The sequence below is a fragment of the Homarus americanus genome, unplaced genomic scaffold (assembly GCF_018991925.1).
Source record: "Homarus americanus isolate GMGI-L3 unplaced genomic scaffold, GMGI_Hamer_2.0 scaffold22413, whole genome shotgun sequence".
Lineage (NCBI taxonomy): Eukaryota > Metazoa > Arthropoda > Malacostraca > Decapoda > Nephropidae > Homarus > Homarus americanus.
In genome coordinates, this window is record NW_024729477.1 from 25,001 (window position 1) to 46,470 (window position 21,470).

Sequence of the window (21,470 nt, forward strand, 5' to 3'; positions counted from 1 at the left end):
AAAACAGTATTAATATGTAGCAATGGATAAATTATCAAGTCACAGACTAGATGACTGAGGTATATTATGAAGACTCATTATATCTATGAAGAAATAGTAATAATACAAACATGAAGGATTAATCCAGATACTGTTTTTAATGACCAAGATTGGACCAGACCATTGATTATTTATATCTCCCCTATTCCAATCATTGTACACAAAGGATTAGTCCTGAAATTCCTTTTTGGCAGTGCCCATATACAGGCAGCTCTTATAAAGCAGGGTGCCTTACTAGGGGATCCTTGAATACATACAGTGCTTTGATTTGGTTAGTCTGTTAATCCAGAGGATAAACTACACTTTTTTTCCACCTATACCGATGGCCTAAAATGGGGGAACAACATGCAATGTACAGTCAGAATTCAACTCATCATTCAGAGAAGAGATAGTGACAATACTCTGTTCCTAAGAGCTCCTCCTTACTATAGGTATTAGGACTACTAAGAACTCCCACAGACCCTGAATAAGCTGAGGTTGCTTAACAAATCCAAACAATGAAAATCATATCTTAACAGATTTAGACGACCTAACCTCATCACCCCAAGGGGCCAACGTCCTGAGGTCTAATTGCATAATTTAAAGAGTAATGGCCATATTATTAAAGACAAAACCAATAGATTACTATTAAACAGTAATGTTACAAGTGTATCTGGGTTTTCAATCAGTACACTTTGATAGTAACATAAAACCTGGTCCAGTTGTTAGGTCATTCAAATTTTCCTACATATGGCAAAATAAAGGGAATTAGTTTCTCGGATAATCCACATTTTTCAAGTCATTATCAATAAGGAAAACAATACAGTAATTAAAACATATTACTTGTGACAGTCGCTTATCCATCTCAATAACAGCCTTCTCTGCGGCAGTCTTCTGGATAAAGGCACAGGCAATGCCAACATTCTCCTGAGCAATAGCCGCAGCCAGCTGCTCCATCTGCTCTACCTGCTGAGGCAACTGCTGTGGGTTGGTCTGAAGGAAGAGAGAATAAACATGTAATGATGATCCTAATTTGTTACAGCTGCTTTTTCGGAGAATTTATGAAACTCTGACTGACATCTGTGGTTAAAAAGACTCTTCAAGCATTTGTCTACATGCATGATATGAATGGCATCTCATTTCCAAATTAATAAACTTAAATCATTACCTACAAAATCATAATACATGCTTTATCTTCTCTAAACAGGTACCATATTACAGGAGCACCCCCAGTTAACAAATGTTCAAGCTACGACACTGACGTTATGAACAAGCCTCCCAGAACCGAACTGGCTGTATACAAATGTTCCCTTGAATTTATGAACATTAATTCCTCTTCAATGAAGCAAAAAAAAGAAAATATTAATCTGTGAACACCAGTACCTGTATATGGTAATTACCTTTAAGTATTCACTTCCACCTATATAAAATGAAACATTAATGGTTCCAAATCTGGGTGCCAAGTCGACTGGCAAGTGCATAGTATAGTGGGTGCCCGACTTTGTTTACATTGACTAACACTCACAGGATGATTGTAACTAAACTGACAAATTTTTAAAAGGAAATACTAAAAAATATTTTAACTTACCACCCTGAAACAGCGAGTCTTCATATTATGATAATGAAGGTGGAATCTTAGTAAAGATGGAGGTTTTGTGAGGTGGTTCAGAACACAACCCAAAGTTACATTGTTCTTATGGGGAAATAGCTTTTGTGTTCCAAACAATCACTTTACAAACTGGTCCTTTGGTCTCTAACTTGTACGTTAACCGAGGTGTTCCTGTATTGCAGTATACCCCTGTACTGTATACTGAATTACCATATACTTGCACATTTGAAACATCCTAAGACTGGATTTGGAAGTCTCATGCAATTAAAATTAAATGAACACCAGAATAACAACAGATGTTAGTATAATGTAAGCCATTACCTCAGTGAGGGCTGACAAGGCACAATGTATTATTTCATGACTTTTTATGTGTTCATTCAAGTGGTGTCCACTCACTACAGAAAGTATCTGCAAGGTGGAGTCCAATGGTTGTCAAAATGAACAATGCGACTCCCATTGTCTCGGTAGGGTTGTCAAAATCCTTCGTTCATTGTGTAACAAAAAATTATGCAGATACTTTTTGTAGCGAACATACATCTGTTAAGCAGAATTTCCTTCAAAAATTATGAAAGTAATAGTTATTACTTTAAAACATAAATAGTCACTTTGCCACACATACAATATACAGTATATGTAATAATGAATACTGCGAGTGATTTCTCCCTTACAGTTCAAGTATGCTAGGTTAAATTGTAATGGCAAGGAGCATAAGTGTACAATTGTGGGAAAAGCTTCAATATACCAGAATTTCTGTTGTTCCAGACCAGACCATCCTATGCAATAAATAATCCGGTAAAGTGAAACACTACTGTATATCCAAACTGGATACTGTAGTTGGCAAAACAGTGTACAAAATATATAATGTGGAATCTCAAACCTGTGGTTAGTTAACCCACGGTTAGCGAAGGATTGCTGTAACTTCCCTTGCCTTAAAATATCAAATACTGAAGCAAGTCAGGTTATATTCCAAATTTTTAAAAGTGGTGCCATGTCATAAATAATCAACTTTTTAATAAGCATTGACAAAATATACAAAAATAACTTATTGTCTTTGTTTTGAGTACCATCTCATAAGTACAGTAGTACTAAATAATGTGCTGTAGCCATTATGCCAAATGTTAATGTGATGACAAGTTACACATGAAAACACTGAAATGTACGGTATCTCGTACTACTGGAAAAAATAAAAATAAAATTAAGTCCTGGAATAAATACTAGTAAGTAATAAAGCATTTTCCTTAAATTAAATTTAAAGGCTCTGGGAACCTTGTTTAGAAAATGATCATACATACTCTGGAAAATGCTTGCATTAATCCCTGCTTGATGCTCTTCGTAATATTAGTTGCAAGATAGTCCCTGCAGGTAATCATGGCCATGGCAGCAGTCAAGTTCCGCACCATGTGATGTGTTGCAGCACGCATCCGAGATTCATCTGGATCTAATGCAAAGTCTTTCTTAATAATGTGCTCTGCAGTGGTGATGGCAATCTTGATGCTGCGTTCAATAACTGCTGCAACAATTTCTTGGACGGCCAACTCTACGGCATGGCGAACCAACTGTTTCAACTGTGCATTGGTTGCAACACCACAAACCTGCAATATCATTTAATAAATGTTTTTCTTTCTGTTTAACCATTATGAAACAATAAAAGAAAGTTTTGCAATATTAAGTAATTTCTTATATATTTACAGATCAAAGCATTCTAACACAATATTAAAATGTTCATGTGGCTAAAGTATCTCTATATTAGCTTTAATTTAAAACTCATTATGGGGATAAACTTCAAATATACAAGGTGATTCAGCAGAGTACATTAAATTGGAGGATGAAATCCTTGGGTAATTCTAAACCACAATGTCTCTATGGTAAAATGTCAGATTCTGCATAGTTTCCATGTTACAATGCATTTAAGATGTTTTACTGTATTAATGAAAGTGAATTTGAAGTGAAACCCCCTGTCGGTTTTTGTAATCATTTATCACAGATCTCTACAGTGTGACCCGTCTATGTTACAACCTAAAGGAAATGTTCAAAACTGCCCCCTTCTGCCTCAATGCAGGCCTGTACACGTTGTACCATTGATTGTGTGACGCGTTCCAGAATGCCTGGACTATGTTTAATTTGTTCGCACCTGTCACGAACATGTGGGCATATGCAGAATCTGACATTTTACCATAGACATTGTGGTTTAGAATTATCCAGGGATTTCATCTTCCAATTTAATGTACTCTTTGCTGAATCACCCCGGATATAGAGTAATTGAATATGCTACTCACCTGAGGTACAGAGACAGATATGTGAGGATCCAAACCTCTAAGTGAAGCGACACTAATATCTGAGTAAATAAAGCGTGGCTCTGAGGCAGGTTGCTGTTGAGCTTGGATAGGTGTGGGTGTGGTGGAGGGATGTGGAGGCAGGACTGTTGGGGGTGTAGGTGTGGCACCAACAGAAGAACTCTGAGCAGTTACGGTAGTTGTATCTACAACAGCGCCTGGTGGCGCAACTTGTGGCCAGCTTGTCTTTGCTGTGTCGGGAGGAGAGGGAAAAAAGAAGAAAAAAGAAAAATGAGAAGTGTTCATACTTTTTTATGCAACTTCTTAAATAATTGAATATCATGTTATCATTACTGAATAAAGTACTTAATCTACACATCATTGCTGATACTCCTATTTGTAGATGTAAACAAAATTATTTTGCATTTTTTCTCAGTAATTATCCGACTCACCTTTATTACCTTGACACTTCTTTGCCTTTAAGCAAGATAATGACATTACCAAATTAGTATCGTAAAATCTTTAACATAATCTGACATTCTGTATCTCTGAGCTTACCTTAACAAATTACCACCAACAGTAAATGAATAACAAATCTGGTATAAAATAATATAAATTAACTTACGCATAAAAGGAGTAGAAGAAAAACCCTGAAGAGCAGGAAAGAGAGGAGTTGACTCTGCTCGCTTAGATCCACCCGGCTGTGACAACTGGGGTTTAAGGCGGGCAATCCGGTCTCGGTCATTCAACACATTAGCAGGCTTCAATTCCTTTAATACATTTTAGAAAAGTTCCTCTTTTTAAAAGTTCATAATGCTTTTTATTCTCTGCTTAAAATTTAGGAATGAAATAAAATATATCCTTACAGTATATTTACCACCACTGATAACCAAACATCTCAATAACTAAACAAATAACTTACTTCCAGATTGATCTCCAACTTGTTACACAGCACCTCAATCTCAAACTTGAGATGAAGCTTCATATCTGGTTCTTTGTGAAGCTCTGCAAGGACATTCATTATAGCCATGGTCCATGGGTTTGGTGGTTTAAACACTCGGCTCTTGGCACAGGATTCCATCACCTTAGCCACAAATGGAATCACATACTGCATCTCCTGTAAGATGAAGATGCAAGCAGTGAGGATATGATAAAACAAGAAAAGTACATCTTCATCAAATGAAACATTTTGGAGGACATGAGTACACGTCTCCTTAAAGAACCCCTATTTCGTAGAGTACAATCAATCAAAAATTTAATTATAGCCATTTGCCAATTTATTACATTAAACATATCAATTAAGTTCATACTAGCCAAACCTATTATGTGTAATACAAAAAACCTCAAGTTCATCCATTTCCCAAAACATGCCATTAAAGGGGTTTCATCAGAAATAGTAAATGACAACCTTTAATTAAAACTTCCCTAAACTTTTCAGTTCTCCACACTTCATCTTTTTAAAGATATTACTACACACTAATAATATGAATAATATAGATATTTCAATTTATATAATTTAGAATAATGGAGAACTGCAAATGTGCCAATAAAAAGATAATTCTTTCCAAGATAAACCTTAAACCCAAAAATGTAAATCAAATCTCACTCTCTCCCTCATCTTCCACGTACTCTTACTGCTGCACCCTACCTGTAAATAATTCAATAATTCAACACCTTTCTCTCCTGTCATTCATTTAATTTGTTTTTTCCTGAGCTTCCCTCCCATGCACATCTCCTGCATCCTTTACCTATTCTCCTATCTCCTCCTTGATCTTCCCTTCTTCCTCTTACCATCCATTATTAAATAATACAATCTCTTAGTTCCCAATTATCTCATGTCTACACCACCTTGGTTAATAAAGGTATCCTTCGAGATATGAATTGGTCAAGTGAAAAAACATTGTTACGTGAATTTTTGGGTTCGGTTCCTAATAACAAAACAAGACACAATATCACATCCAAAATCACAAAATCGGTTCACAAACAAGAAAAAACTACCTAACTAATGACAAACCATATACAAGTACGTACTGAAATTTACTACCTAACACATTAAAAACATTAATAAAATACCATCTAGATGAAAATATGCAGTTAAAATATAAATGAAAAGCTAAATCAAAGTTTAACACAGCCACCAGTGGTGCCATTTGCATAGACACTGGCTGCTTCATGCATGGTCGCCATCAAACATTGTCATAGCATCCAGCCTGGCAGCATCTGCCACCCCACAACACTCCCTCCCTGCTCTCACACACAAAGAAATGTTACTTTCCTTTGATTTTTACCTTATTATAGTTATTTCTTTTACTTTTCTTTGCACATTATGTATGTAGGATTGTATGTTCATGTAAAAAGTTCATCTATTCAAAACTGTGAGTTAAAAAATTATAACATAACTCCCCCTCAAGCTCACCCTGCCAACTCTTGCTGGGCACACAAAGAAAACCTCATTCCCTTGTGTTTTTGCCATACTTTATATGTATGGCAGATATGGGGTGCAGATGTATTTGTGTGTACACGAAAATCAATTAATAATGGATGAATGAGATGAAAGGGATAGAATACTTATAACATAAAGCCAGCCAGGCTTTGTTAAATTCCCTAATCCCACTGTTAAAATTTTTCCATCATAACACTCTTACATTGCCATTCAGTGGTGTTTATTTTACCTGTCAATACTTGACTGTGTTGTGCAGTTTAATTGTATGTGACAATGGCTACTGCTACAAACAACCAGAAGAAACTTGATTTTAATTTGTGAGGGACAGTAACTGAGAGGTGTGGTATTTATCATAAGGAGAGTAAAAACTGTTAATTACTTGTGCAATTTTTTATGACACGTCCGTCTCCGAATTTTCATAAGAAATTAAAAATGCTGCAATTTCTGTGTGTTTTGCAGTGGAAACTTATAGTTTGGGCAAATGTGTTAAAATGGGGTTTTTTAAATTAAGCCTAACCTTAGTCGATAAGAAACACAAGCAGCAGTAGCGTTGTTAACTGACAGCAAACACCAACCTCACCAAAGAAACTTACCTAACTTTGATATCTAATACTAATGAAAGCAACTTTCTTGAAGTGGCATGGCGTAATTTTACGTTTTTTGTGGACGTCAGAGTATGCTGGATCCGGCTGCCATGCCATTTCACAGCCAAGAAAGACGAAGTAGTGCGAGGCTAGGGGCCTAATTATCTACCAAACAAAGCATTTGCCCAAAGAAATGAATGTCATATCCAAACTCAGCGACGAAAATATATTCAGAAAAGTTTTTTTAAATACAGTGACCCCTCGTTTAACGAACGCCTCGGTTAACGAAATTTCGGTTAACGAACTGCCTTCCATAAGGATCTTCAATTCGGTTAACGAACAAAAATTCAGTTAACGAATTTCTTACGAACCGACCTCAACATGTTTTCGCTTGCACTGGCCGGGCAACCAGCTTTAGTATCAGTCCGCCAATACATTAATCGGTTCTAGGGCTTAAATTCCTAACTATTTTAGTAAATATCAAGAAGTTTATACTATTCAATAATTTTAAAAGTTTAATATTCAATTTTTTAGTCATTTTAACAATTATTGAACATAATTGAAGGTAAAGTGACTAGTTTAAAGCGCAGCATCCAGCCTCTTAACACAGCAAACAGGCGTTAGTCTCTCTGTTTTCACTGGAGGTAACATCTTGCTTGAGACTCTCTTCAACTAAACGCTTTTTTCTGTGTTTCCAAGCAAATTATTGGTCATTTTGAAATATATTTTACATATTGACAATATACTGTATAATGCAGTACAGTGTTGATTTAAAGAAAATAATCTTGAAATACACCAAGAGAACTAAAATTTTATGGGTGAAATGGTGCCATGGGGTGACTTCTCTTCCACCCCAATGCCTTCTCTTCTTCCTTCTCCTCCACCCCATTGTAATTCATCATCATCATCATCATCCAGGAGCCTTCTACATACACACCTCAAAGTAAGTGAACTTTTCTACCATTTTTGTTGAATTTAGGAAATTTTTGGTGAGCTGGAACCAATTACCCAAAAACCCATTGAAACAATGGTTTCGGTTAACGAACGACCTTCTGGAACGGATTGAGTTCGTTAACCGAGGGGTCACTGTAAATTACCAGATGACGGACGTGTTGTAAACATCAGCCTAATTAATTAGCATAATGAATGTTTAATCCTAAAAAAAAACATTCATTTTCAAAAGAATCTTTACAAACACAGGAGCAAAAAATCTGTAAGTACCCAAATGCTAAAAAGAAATAAAATACTCACAGATCTCACAACGAAGAGAAGAGTAGCTTATATTATACTCAGGCCTTCTTTACACTATCAGCATAAAAGTTCACATAAATTGTAGCTACATTTATTAAATTTGGAACAGTGGTGACTAATGAATGGCTACACAACTTAACACATAAATGGGTTCTGAACTTTATCATCAAAGTATGAAACTAACCTGCAACCCTTTGTTGTAAGACTCTATGAGTAGAGACTTCATGTCTATGTCAGTGTGCAGTATTGGTTTATTCTTGGCCAGGGTTAGCATTCCCAGCCAATGACCAAGATTTTTCAACAGTGACTTATCTGAAAAATTGGCTGCTGATTTATCAGCCCTCAGGAGTACCTGAAATAAATAAATAAACAGAATAGTTAATTAATGGAGTTTACTTTCTTTCAGACATGGTATCATACTGGAAGGATATTTTCATGTTAGCAAAGGTTAACTTCATGATAGTAACAGAAAACATAGCCTCTCCTTACCTTAATATTTCTAAGAGTCTCACGGCACACCATGGAATTAACATTGTTCATTTTCATCTGGTCAAGAAATAGAGAGTAGAGAGTATGAAAGTTGTTCTCAATGGAAGCACGCTTCATCACCAGATACTGTGCTACCCACAGCCAATAATCTTCTCCAACCACTTCACGCAGCTCCTCACACTACATGGAAAAAATACAAAGTATATATTATTAATATTCTTTCTGGCAACATTTTTTTCTTATCATAATTTGATAGTTTGGCTACAAAATTAAGCCCCGAGTCCAATGTTAATTCTTAAATAACTTATACTGTACTGCTTAATATCCTGTACAGTACATCTTATCCAATATCATTCAGAGCAAGTGACAGTGATGGTTTTCAAACATTTATTCCTACAATTCCCTGGTTAACCATCCTGCAGCCCAAAAGCACAAAAAAGGAACCATAACACACTACTACCACACAATCTACAATACCCCACCTTACACTTCCCATCAAAACAATCACAAACACAATAACTCAGAAACCCTCTCCTTTCAGTGACTCCCAATAAACAGAATACTGGTACTAAATAAAATTCTAAAATTTATCCACATCCTAGCTCTACTAAAAATTCTCAAAATTCTAAACTGGGAGTTCCAAAAATACAAAGCCTACTTCACTCTTTCCCAACCTACCAATCGAGCCTTCCATTTTGGTTTCATTATATTTATACCACCACATAAATCACTTTCAGCCATTCTCAAGTCTTAATTGAGGAGCTTGGTGGAAAATTACATGGAGAAATGAGATTCTTGTTCCGACGTGTTACCCAGGATATTCACTGTAATGTTAGCTACACTGGAAAGGGAGATACTTCTTTGAGACAAGGACAAAACTGATTTAAAAAACATAAGACTTTCGACATTTTGTGCAGCTTACATGAAGTGTATGTAGGTTGTGGTCTCGGCGAAATACTGACGTACGCACCAAAGAGTGTGACCAATAACAGGTGTGAGAAGCTGTGGCGTCACTTGCTCAGCCAATGATAGTCCAGAATGTGAGGGTATGTGTGACCTTGGGAGGGGGTAACCACATTTTTTCTTGGACCCCTGATATTATCAGACACAAGGAATTACACATTTTTCTTCTGTATAGTTAGTGCTCACAAGTGCATATTATAAATTCAAATATAAGTAAAAATGTGGAGGAAGGTTGTCGGCGTGCAAGGAAGTGTGTACGTCACCCCTTGCACTGGAAAAAGAAAGTGGCAAAGAAAATGAACCTGGGGGAATCCCATGCGAGTGTAAAGACGGAAAAATGTGGAGGAACAGAAGATCAGATCAGATCTTGTAAATGAGGCGACCTCGCACAGTTAGACCAGGAAAGGGTATTATATAGTGGCAATAGGACAGCAGCTGTCATTGAGGAGGCAGACCCTGACAACGAGATGCTGGAGTACTATTCCCTCACCCTGTCATCCACGTAAACCTATACACCTGTCCTGGACTGGTGATTATATTAACATTTGCATGAATGAATGCTGATGGTTATTAATCTTTTACTGAATGTTCTCAAGTGACCCTTCAAAATAAACTTGACCTAATGACTATTCAGACTTTCATGACCTAAGATTTTGTTACTTACACAAAAACTACACAAGAATCATTAAAATCATATGGTTGGTTATGGAGTAATAAAAACAATGTACACTAGCTTTAACCTTGATTATCCCAAAACATGATTTTTGCACACGTCGGTGTTCCATCAAGCACCTTAATTACTCTTCCTCAATATTTCTTATCCAATTAACGTACAGTACTCCCTTAAATCTTTAAATTTATATCTAAACTTCTCACTCAATATCTTTTCTGATTTTACACCAATTTATTAAAATGCATAACTGATGGATACTTGCATGGTTGCAATCCATCCGAGCACAGTAAACTGTGGTACCTACCTTCTGAGGCAGGTTAACCTGAGCAAGGTTATTGAAGATGAAGCCAACTTTATCTTGTATGTGCTCGGGAGGCGGGGTTATCTTCTCTTCCTTCTCCGTAGCAACAAGAAGAGTCTCAATATTGGTGGTAGTAATTGTTGGTTGCTGCTGGAATTACGGAAATTTAATACTTAAGAAATAAAATATTTAACTTGGGGAAGATGCTATAATTAAGTAAATAATGAATTTAGATAAGGATTAGTTCTCAAGTATTTTATTTCACATTTTATCAATAACAATGTTTGCCTTGGGGTAAACCTAAAAAAGACACTCCAAACTTACATTCCATTGTACAACATACCTCATAATAAGGTTTAAATGTGGAGAGGAAAAAAGTGCAGCAGAATTAGATTTATTGGTAAATGCCAAAAGCAGAATTCTCAACACCCCAGCACATATCATTCAGGCAATTGGTTTACAACATTAATAAAGGTAAACATGACAACTTGGCCAATTCCCAGAATTTCAAATAGTTTAAAAACCACAAATGGAGGGAAAAAATAAAAATGGGATATAGACTGCTCTTGAACATAAAATAATTGTTCAAAATCACTTGATTACTAGGGATGCACAAACCTACTTTATGCATCAATCATCTATGTAAAGTGAAATTATTTTGCAGACATTGTTCAAGTTTTCCTTATTAACTAAAGATGGTCATTTCATGAGGTAAAGCTCTCCAGTGAAGTCATTAGAGCTAACCCAGTACCCTCCCCTACACACATGCACATAGCTATCACTTATGTTTCTTATATTCTGTCCGCAAGAGAATGTGCAAGGCAAGTGCTACTGCTAGACCATAAGTTAGATGTGGGAATGTGATAAGCACTACAAAATAAAAGAGGAGACACTACAGCTTCATGCAGGTACTTTTAATAGTTTTGAAACTGCTAATTTTCCCCTCCAACCAAAATTAAATGCCAGTATAATCTTTCTTCCTATATCCTTTTCCATCATTTATGCTACTAAGTCAGTGTTTCGTGAATAAAACCACATGTGCATACCTTCCCAGATCCAACTGCTGCTGAAGCAACAGACATTGATTGAGGTTTGGAGATGGCAGCAGTGGTAGTGGTGGTGGTTGTTGCAGTGATAGTCTTAGCCACTGATGACACAACAGTTGACACTACTGGTGGTGGTGGAACAACTACAGCAGGTACTGAAGACACTACAGATGTTGTGGTCCCTGGAGCTGGAGTACTTGGAGAAACATTTATTGATGGGGGAAGCACAACGCCAGAGGGGCGGGAGGGCGGTTCTTGTGACTGTGTTCCATACTTGATGTACTGCAAGATAAACGTTATAAGTTAGTTCAGTAACAAATTATAATTTCCATTTCATTTTCTAGCAGGCTGCCTCATATATCAAATGAATTTTTAAAAATCCTTTGAGGAGTAAAAGTGCAAAAAATTGAGTCTTCTTAGTAACTAATGTAAATGACAATGAATATGGCCCATTGTTTTAAGAATATAATTTGTTAGAAATAAAAGAGAAAAAAATAAAGGTGCTAATTTACGAAAAATAAAAACAAATAAACATACATTAGGAAGCTACTGGTAGCTGCATGAACCCCCACTTTACTGCAGCTAAGAGCAGAGAAGTTCACTATTTACAGTAAGTTAACAAGAAAAATTATTTTCACATTATGGATGGGTGCTTAGCCCTACAACTGTGACATGCCTTCTATGATGGAAAGCGAGGAACTGCAACATAAATTATATTATGTTTTTTGTTTTTTAAATAGGCACCTAATTGTAACTTTCCAACATGATTTGGCAAGCTCAGTCAAGCTTGGCCTCACACCTCCGCACTTCTCCCATCACCTACGTGTGTCTTTAGCATCAGCGGAGCCATTACAAAGAATATAGGCGCATCGCAGACTAGTGACCTGACATCATCCACTTCCCATGGTAGAGGTGATATAAGGTTATTGAAAGGAACAATGTGCCTGTAAAACATAAACTGCAAGAAGACTACCCAAGCAGTAGTGATAAGGTAAGTGTTTGTAACACATGGTGGAAGATGGAAGCAAGCTGTCGTCTTGCAGTGCCACCCTCACTACCTACTGCATTTATACGACCCATTTAGGTATGCAATCTGACATAATAAGAGATTTTACAGTAGCTACTGCCTATGCAAAGTAACAAATTTAACACTTACCTCTATAAGATGTGGTGGAAACTCATTGAAGTGTTGTATTGCCATCAGGTGCTGACAATATCGTGGATATTCCTTAAGGCGACTACGAAACCTATCCAAGGCCACAATACCAAAATAATACATCTTACTACCATGTGGCTTCTGGAGGGCCTCCATCACATACCTAAGAGCAACCCCAAGAGCCATATATCTGTAATTAGACAAAGCCAAGAGATTTACAATTTATATCACACTAGATTTACTTATTAAATTATTATCTTTTATTTTGCACATCGAGACAGTTACCTCTTATCACCACTTAACAAGAAGGGTACAGTACTTACTCGACTAGACCCTGCTCAATGATGCCACCAAACAGTCTTGCTGTGGTAAAGAGCTCTTTGTCTGGGTAAGTTGGGAAGAAACGATATTCTTCAAAAAGATTACGTAACATGCAGGAATATACCTCACGCTCTCTCTTGTTGGTGGACTCGTGAAATTTCTTTAGCATGTCCAATACCTGAAAAAAAGATGTAAAAACGGTATGTAACTTATATGCTGCAATAGTTTGTAGCGCATAAATTACATACTGTACTATTGTCTTTGCATTTCAAAAAATAAATTCAGACTTTGCATCACATAACATTCAGAAAATCTGTATCCCTTCCATTTCTCTTTATTTTACATATTTTACTACCCCATGGTGAGAGTACACATACTTCATATACTAGTCCTCCACTTACTAGGAGTGTTGCCTTCTTCCCAACAAACTCTTTTAACACATCCTCCACTCTATAAATACTGTCAGACTGCATTCCATAGTTTCTCATTTACCCCCATAGAATACTTTTAAATACTTCCCACATTACTTTTCTATCATTTGCCTTTTCTTTTCCTGGAAACAAATAACATGCATCCTGCTTTATACGATGCACTTTCCCCATCATACTTATTCATCAAATTTTTTTGGCCATTTTCCACATTTACTGGGGTTAGCAGACAGCTCTCCTTGCTGTATTGGTCTCTTGTCAGGTTCTTAATTCTGATGTCATTTCTTATAACCCCCCCCCACCTCCATGTCATTTTTGACCTACCACTAGGTTTACTCTCCTCCACTTATTCACTGGTTCACCAATTCTAAATTAAAATTCCAACTCCCTTATAAAGATCAGTGCCAAAACATTAAAAGTGGTTTAAAAAATATTGTAAAATTTTTATTTATCTACAATACACTGTATTAGTGATGAAACCTACTTCTTCTATAGAGAGTGTGGGATGCGGAGGGTGGTTGTAAATACGCTGGAAGTAGCTATTGGCTTCATCTTCAACTTCTTTGCTTACCAGTTGAGGCATGTCGAAAATCTGGGACATATCCACTGAAAAAGATTCCATCATTAATAGCACTACCTTTAATACTCTCTCAACTCTTTTCCTACTTCATCCAACATGGTCAGAAACAAGGGCAAATACACATACATTCTGCCTCATTCACTTTTACTGACATAAGTTGTGTGTTCTGCTTGGGTAACCCCCCTTCACAATAAAACCCAAATCTATCTGATTTACCCCTGTCGCTTTATACAGCTTGACATCAGTCATCACTGCACATCCATCCCCATTAACCACTCAACATGTACAGCTTACAAAAAAGTTCTCGAACGCTTTGAACATCATACAATATAACAAAACAAAGATGAAATCTAAAACATTGTTCTGATGATCTTTTATTGCAAATTAAATTACTGTTCCTGTTTTCCCCTGTAAACACTATAAAGACGATTGGCATATATTATTGCAAAATATTGAGTCAATTTGCAAACCAGGCACACCAACCATTCTGAAATGTTGTGCCCAGCTGTTCAAGAACTTTTTTGCTGACTGTACACACACTCATGTTTCCTGAATCTCTATTCCGTCCCCACTTCATCCTTCTAACAGCGACTTGGTCTTCCCAATCTTTTATACCATCCACTAAATCCTTTTACCAATTGTATAAATCAACTAACTAATTGCAGGACAAAATGGAAAACAATATTAAACAATCAAATAATGGTAGTTACCTAAACCAAATTTTACTATCAGGCAATTTACATTAATTTTACCTTAATTTTAAGTATATTACAAATGAAATTACCCTTTTCCACTAATAACTTACTTTGTCTAGGTGTTTGAGCAACAGTGGGTTGCACAGTATGAGTCCTTAATGATGATGGAATTATAGATGAAGTTGGCAATGCTGGAAGCTGAGATCCTACTGCTGCTGGATGTGGTGGTCCTAGCTGTAGAGCTGGTAAAATGGAGGAGAGAGGAGACTGTGAAGTTCCAGGAGCAGCGGAAGGTCCAAGTGGGCGGCCTGGGGAACCAGGGGCCGCTCCAAGGGAACCTAAACCACCAAGGGTCATAGAAGATGAGGCTGGGGTTGGGAAGATTGAGGATGAGACACCAGCATTCCCAAGGTTTAAGTTACTTAAAGTTGATGCAATATTGCCAAGAGGTCCTTCATTTGACTGGGTTGGACCGGGACCTGGGAACCCAATCTGAAATGAGAAGATAAGAATAAGAGGTTCATCCCATCCCATTATAGTACTATTTTGTAAGTAGGTATAGCAAGGCAGTCCTAACAGAGAAACATTGTTCTCCTCCATCCTTTTTTTATTCACATCATGTGCAGATCCTTTATAAGTGTGACCCATATTACCTTATTACACTGACTGTATAAGTTAAATTCCATTTTTATTTAACAATTTCTTTAAATTGATTTGTGTCTTTTCCAACTGTTGTACAATTCTCATCTAAGTAGAATCCTCTAGAAAGGAGGGAACTGACAAGGGAGAGGGGTGAGGAGATATTTTTTTTTAGGTAATAAGAATACAATGAAACAGCAAGTAAGAGTACAGTACAGTACTCCATTCACACTTTCTAATGTTCTACAATTACACAGGTATGCAAATTGAAAACTTAAAATCCATGAGACATTATGATCATTCACATTAACTCATGTGTGAAATGAATACAACATACACAGTCCACTGCTATCATCCTGGCAATATCTGACATGACACCTCATAGCCACACTAATTTCCATTTATAGCCTGACTATCTCACTTTTGATCTTTTATCACAGCCTCTTACCAGATTAGTCAGTATCCAACCATATTCAAAATACAAATTCCTCTAATAATTCTTCCACCCATTCTTACTACCCTCAATTTCACATTAGGGAATATTTTTTGCCTATATCAAATTCCATTAACCCTGCCAACTCTTTTGGGCAGCTATAAACGTTTTTCAAATCCATCATCAAGAGCATGTACAATTCTCCCACAAAAAATAAGGTAATAAGAATAAATGCATAAAATATAGAGGAAAATATGTTTAGTAGACCAGGAAGTTTATTGGGCAAAGCTATTAGAGAGAGAAAAGTACCTTGTATTAAGATCAGCTCACATTACAAGATGAACAGTGTGGGACTATGAGAGGATGAGATTAGTTACGATTAAGTTTTTGCATTCAAGGGTAAGAGTGAACAGTTTCTGGGGTGGAACTATTGTTCATGACATTTTTGGAACTGGAAATGCATACAAGTATATAAAAATGCTATGTGAGATGCATTGAAAATATGTAAGATGTAAGAAACGTGTGTTAGAATTTGTCAGCAAAAGGCCAACTAGTTCCCTGTGAAAGTAGAAATACACCAAGGAAGTTTATTGTCCTCCCTCAATATTTTCACATATGGAATAGAAAGAAGTAACAAGAGAAATGCAGAAAGGAAATTTTTGGTAAATAATGATATAGGAGGCAAATGGGAGGTGAATCAGCTGCAGTCACCAAATGACACTGCTCTACAGGGTACTAATCAAAAAGAAAAATCAAAGTTGTTAGTTAATGAATTTGGAGCTGTATGTACTTACCAAAATGGTTAATGTGAACAAAAGGGCTAAAAAAAAAGTAGGTGGGACAGGGCAAAATAAACTTTAGTTTGGTAAGAAGATGGGGGGGAAGTTATGTTATTCAGAAATCTAGAAATGGATATGTCAACATATGGAACAATAAGTTAAGTGAAAGGTGGAGTGAGAAATGTATAAAGACCGAACCATATCAAAAGAGGCAAAGTTGGTTAGCCAATATCATAATGGGAGTGAAAGACAACCCATTAAATATGATATGCTTATGAATGATATGTGGAATGCACAGGATACAGAGAATAAGAAATACAGAAATAAGGATGTAATGTGGTAATGAAAGAAGTGTTGGGTTGAGTAGATCAAAGTTTGTTCAGAGAGTAAGGACAAATGGACATATTATGAGACTGGAAAGCAAAAGATGAGTCTGATTTTGCATATTTCAGAGGTGGAAGGTTAGAAATATCAGGTAGACCACCAAGGAAATGGATTAGTGAATCACACACATTAGAAGTGATAGAAATGGGCATTAAAAAAACATGAATGTACAGTACATGAATGACAAGACAGCACACTATATCAAGTGGTTTTTTGCTGATGAATGTATTTGGGGGCTTGTTTTGGGTCTTGAATAACAAAAGGAGAAAGTTTATCTGAAATACCTGAAACTGTGAATGACAGGTTGGAGGGAGAGCATACATTTGGTCTTGATTCTAGCAACCTTAAAATAGGAACACTCCCTCTGTCATTAACCTCCAACACCCAACGGCAAACTAAACCTCACACCATTCACTTTGTTCGTAAAAAATTCTCACTATCTTTATTTCTCATTTCACACATTCATCAATTAAAAAAAAAGAAAAAAAAAAGACATACTGTATACATATCATACTGCTACAAAGAAAAATGACAAATCCATACAAATAAAAAATGAGATCCCCCACTATAGGAACCAGTGAACAAATTACACAACACAAAATGAAGACTCACCACTCCCACCTGCTGTGTGCGAGGTCGGTTCATCAGGTTACAATTCTGAACCATTTGCAGTATGGTGTCAGAAAGCTCCTGGGAGACGTTCCTGTCAATGATTTTAATCATACCAGTAATACAGGGCAAAGCCAGGCCAAATTCTTAAAATATTAATTTAATTACCGTATTTTAGAGCATATAAGACGCAATTTATCTGAAAAATTACTAAAAAATCAGCCTGCGTCCTATATGTGAAGTTACGGTCTCCTGTAGGCTAATGAATCCCCCAGCTGTTATCTCCAGTAGGGTAAATTTTACCTAGCCCAACTCCAAAATGAAAAACGTTTTTGTTTACTTAATCACATTACAGTATTGTTACTTTTAATTAATTAAAAAAAGTTATTGTAAATATAAATCTGGATTTCTAACCACTGTACAGTACTGATAATGATAACCCAAGACGATTAGTGTCCGTATGACAGGCACCCAACTTTTCAGAGCTAAGCAGTAACCATTTTGAACTCTTACAAGCATTACTATCTATTAATGGCATACCTGCAACATTTATCTTTAAATCAACAAATACCTGACACAAATGAAGACTTACAGATAGCTTTCTTTTCACATTTGCATCTGTCAACATTGCTGATGGCATTGTAACCAAGATAGAATCGTCACTAACTACCAAGCTATCAGGCCAACTCACGAGTTATGCTACGGTTATTTTTCAACTTGTGTTTCTGGGTATACAGGTATATATATTGTATGTAACTTTCTTCATTTTTTTACTCCGTTACATGCACACACCAGTTTACATACATAGTGTGCAAAAAAAAAAAAAAAAAAAAAAATAATTATCATAAGGTCAAACACAAAGTTAGCTGGCTCAGCGTGGGTGCAGGAGGAGGACGTGGAATAGAGGGTGGCATTGCTAGGGAGTCGGCAGAGGTAGTGTCCCCGCTGGTCTGCGTTGCTATGGCAAAGCAGGGAATGTCTATGCAATTGGCGACTGTGTTAAACTTTCATTTTGTTTTTATTTAATGAATTTAGCTGCATTTTTTCATCTAGATTACTTTAAGTATCACAACTGTTAAATAACATAAGCAAGGTAGGTAGGATGGTTTATGAATTCTGGGTAAGGAGGTACAGGGAGTTGTGAGTTTGCTTCAGCCTTTTGATTTACCATGTAAGCCATTACATTACATGTGATAATATTCCTTAGTTTTTTTTTTTTTTTGCTTTTCAGTATTTTATACTAGTTTTGTATTTGTGATAATAAAACAAGACTACAGTCATCCCTTGGTTACCACACCTAATTGGGACCACGCCGAGTGCGTGATAACGAAAAACGCGATCACGAAAGTACAGAACCTATGGGATTTATTCTAATTGGTTCCAGGCACCCAAGACCCAACCCCAATTAACCCATTTTACGACCATTTAGACCCACTAAAAATATAGATAATGTTATGGTAAGTATCAGAAACACACACAGGCATGGCTAGGTTTATTACAAAGTGATGAAAAGGGTACGCTCAATACTGTAGTCCACAAAACATGTAGCTATACCTTCTTTATTTGAGTCCTCCGTCTGAGGAGTCCGTTTTCTCATCGCTTCAGGACGCCCGAGTCCTCCGTTTTCTCTCAATCTTAGAGTGCACCCGAGACTTTGTTATTCATTAGTAATGACACAGAATTTGAAATTGCAACTGGGGTTGCAATTGTTGAGAAAACTTAGATATGTCTGATTACAGCAAATGTGTTATTGTCAATTTGTAGGTGAAAGATTTTATCCTCAATAGATGTAGGTGAAGCAAGGGGGTAACAATACACCTGGAGGCAACTGCGTGATAACTAAATTCTCGGCCTGAAAAATGCGCTATAACAGCAGGTGTGCAGATTTTGATGGAGGCGTGATAACGAAAATCATGGTAACCAAGGGATGGCTGTAGTCATTATATCCACATCCCTCTGCCATTCCAGATCAAGCTGTGAGCTCTGCTATGGTTATTCTTCAACTTGTAATTTTAGATAGATACTTTTCTTTTCTTTTTTAACTGTTACATGTATTCAATCTTACATACAGAATGCACAAAAAAATAAATAAATAATTATCATAAGCTCAAAAACACAAACGGGGATAAACTTTCTACATGTGTTATGAGGAGGGGGAATAAGGGATCTCAGCTGTTCTGAACTGTTTCCCGTGTGTAGTGAAACTTTAGACATACAGTAAAACCTCGATTAACCGACCACATATGGGGCCGACGGATAATCCAAAAGGTCGGTTATTAGTACATAAAGTCTACGGAAATAAAACACACATTTTCAAAGTACCTTTCCCTAACCTACCTCATTTAAGTCCCTCTATTGATTTTTGTTCATTTGCCATTCATATTTCAATAGAATTTGCTGTAAAACATTAACCACTTTAGTAAATAAATATGAACCAGCACAGAAACCGTGAATAAAAAATGTTAAAGTCAAAAAACGTGTCATCACAAAAATTGTGACCAAGTCCCAGGTTGCTGATCTGACTTTCTGCCTCATTTACACACAATTGCAGGGTCTCAATTGTTTCTCTTACTATTGACAACACAACATACATACAGGTACATTGTTTCTCACTCTTGATTTTTTTTTTCATTTTTGCATTTCTTTATTACTATTATTAGCTTATTATTAGCATTATCATTATTAATATTATTACATTATCCCCCCCCAGGCCCCGATGTGGGTCAGTGACCTGTGCCCGGGTGGGCTAATCCCCGCAAAAAAATTAGGGGTTCGGGATTGACGGTTAATCCGAAAGTCGGATATTCGAGGGTCGGTTAATCGAGGTTTTACTGTATTTCATTGTCCAGCAGCCAAACAGCAATACAGTACAGTACTTTTTGTTGTAACTTATTAGTGTTATTTTTATTTATTCCTCACATTTGCTAGCACAGTATTGTATATATTAGGAAAACTATGGCTACAGGAGGAAAATACACTCAAAATTTTTTCCTAAATATTCCCTGCTGAAGTGAGGGGTGCGTCTTATATGCTGTAAAATACGGTACAGTATATTAATGATACCTATTATGTAAACATGATTGTTCTACAGTGTCACTGATGATTTTGATAAGTAATAGAAATCATATCTCAAATCAAGATCTATCTTTGAATTTAAAAAGACTTGACTATTATAAAACACAGTAAACCTTTATAAAAAAAAACCCACTGAAATCTGGGGATTCTACTCAACTAAGTCAACTTCATATTAAATCATCGGACAGAACTATGAAATCACATTTTATGACTAAAGTAGAGTCAAGTGACCTGCCAAAACACTCAACAGAGTTTGTAGTGTTCAGTGGGCTATTTGTGTTCTTGAGACAGGTACACTCTCCTTTTGGAATAGTCCATGACTGCATAAATAGCTACACCTCCAACCCCAGAACTTAGGAAATAAGCTCCGACCCAGGTTCAGTGGTTGCTTTGAAAGCCAGCACATCAACAAGCACACCAAGATGAACCTTAAACTGGTTTTCTTGACTCAAACTCTTCAGTTATAAATTTGGAAATCAGGCAAGTGACTCTTTCCTCTGCTATAACATGAGATTTCACACTTCAATCAATATTATTACTGTACAGAGTATTTGTAAATAACAATTTAGAAATATTAAAGAATAATTTTCATACTATTACAATACTGTACTCTGTATCCATCATGGAAAAAATGCAACACAGCAATACAAAGATGTAAGATGGTATTATCCAAACATTAAAGACAAAAATAACTGACCTTGTAAGCCTATAATTCCTTCAT

General features: G+C 36.4%; 1 protein-coding gene across 1 annotated transcript in view; it reads right to left on the reverse strand.

Moving 5' to 3' along the window:
* The window catches only part of LOC121866731 (CCR4-NOT transcription complex subunit 1-like), an 80,067-nt gene that overhangs the window by 20,269 nt on the left and 38,328 nt on the right, over nucleotides 1-21,470 (reverse strand). Inside the window, exons 13-26 of the mRNA XM_042366431.1 lie at nucleotides 17,678-17,768; nucleotides 14,941-15,322; nucleotides 14,040-14,161; nucleotides 13,130-13,305; nucleotides 12,807-12,996; nucleotides 11,651-11,932; nucleotides 10,608-10,754; nucleotides 8,668-8,847; nucleotides 8,363-8,530; nucleotides 4,823-5,017; nucleotides 4,526-4,670; nucleotides 3,904-4,151; nucleotides 2,920-3,219; nucleotides 862-1,011 (exon numbers count right to left, since the gene is read on the reverse strand). Coding sequence (XP_042222365.1) covers nucleotides 862-1,011; nucleotides 2,920-3,219; nucleotides 3,904-4,151; nucleotides 4,526-4,670; nucleotides 4,823-5,017; nucleotides 8,363-8,530; nucleotides 8,668-8,847; nucleotides 10,608-10,754; nucleotides 11,651-11,932; nucleotides 12,807-12,996; nucleotides 13,130-13,305; nucleotides 14,040-14,161; nucleotides 14,941-15,322; nucleotides 17,678-17,768 — 2,776 coding nt within the window. The remainder of the gene's footprint in view (nucleotides 1-861; nucleotides 1,012-2,919; nucleotides 3,220-3,903; nucleotides 4,152-4,525; nucleotides 4,671-4,822; nucleotides 5,018-8,362; nucleotides 8,531-8,667; nucleotides 8,848-10,607; nucleotides 10,755-11,650; nucleotides 11,933-12,806; nucleotides 12,997-13,129; nucleotides 13,306-14,039; nucleotides 14,162-14,940; nucleotides 15,323-17,677; nucleotides 17,769-21,470) is intronic.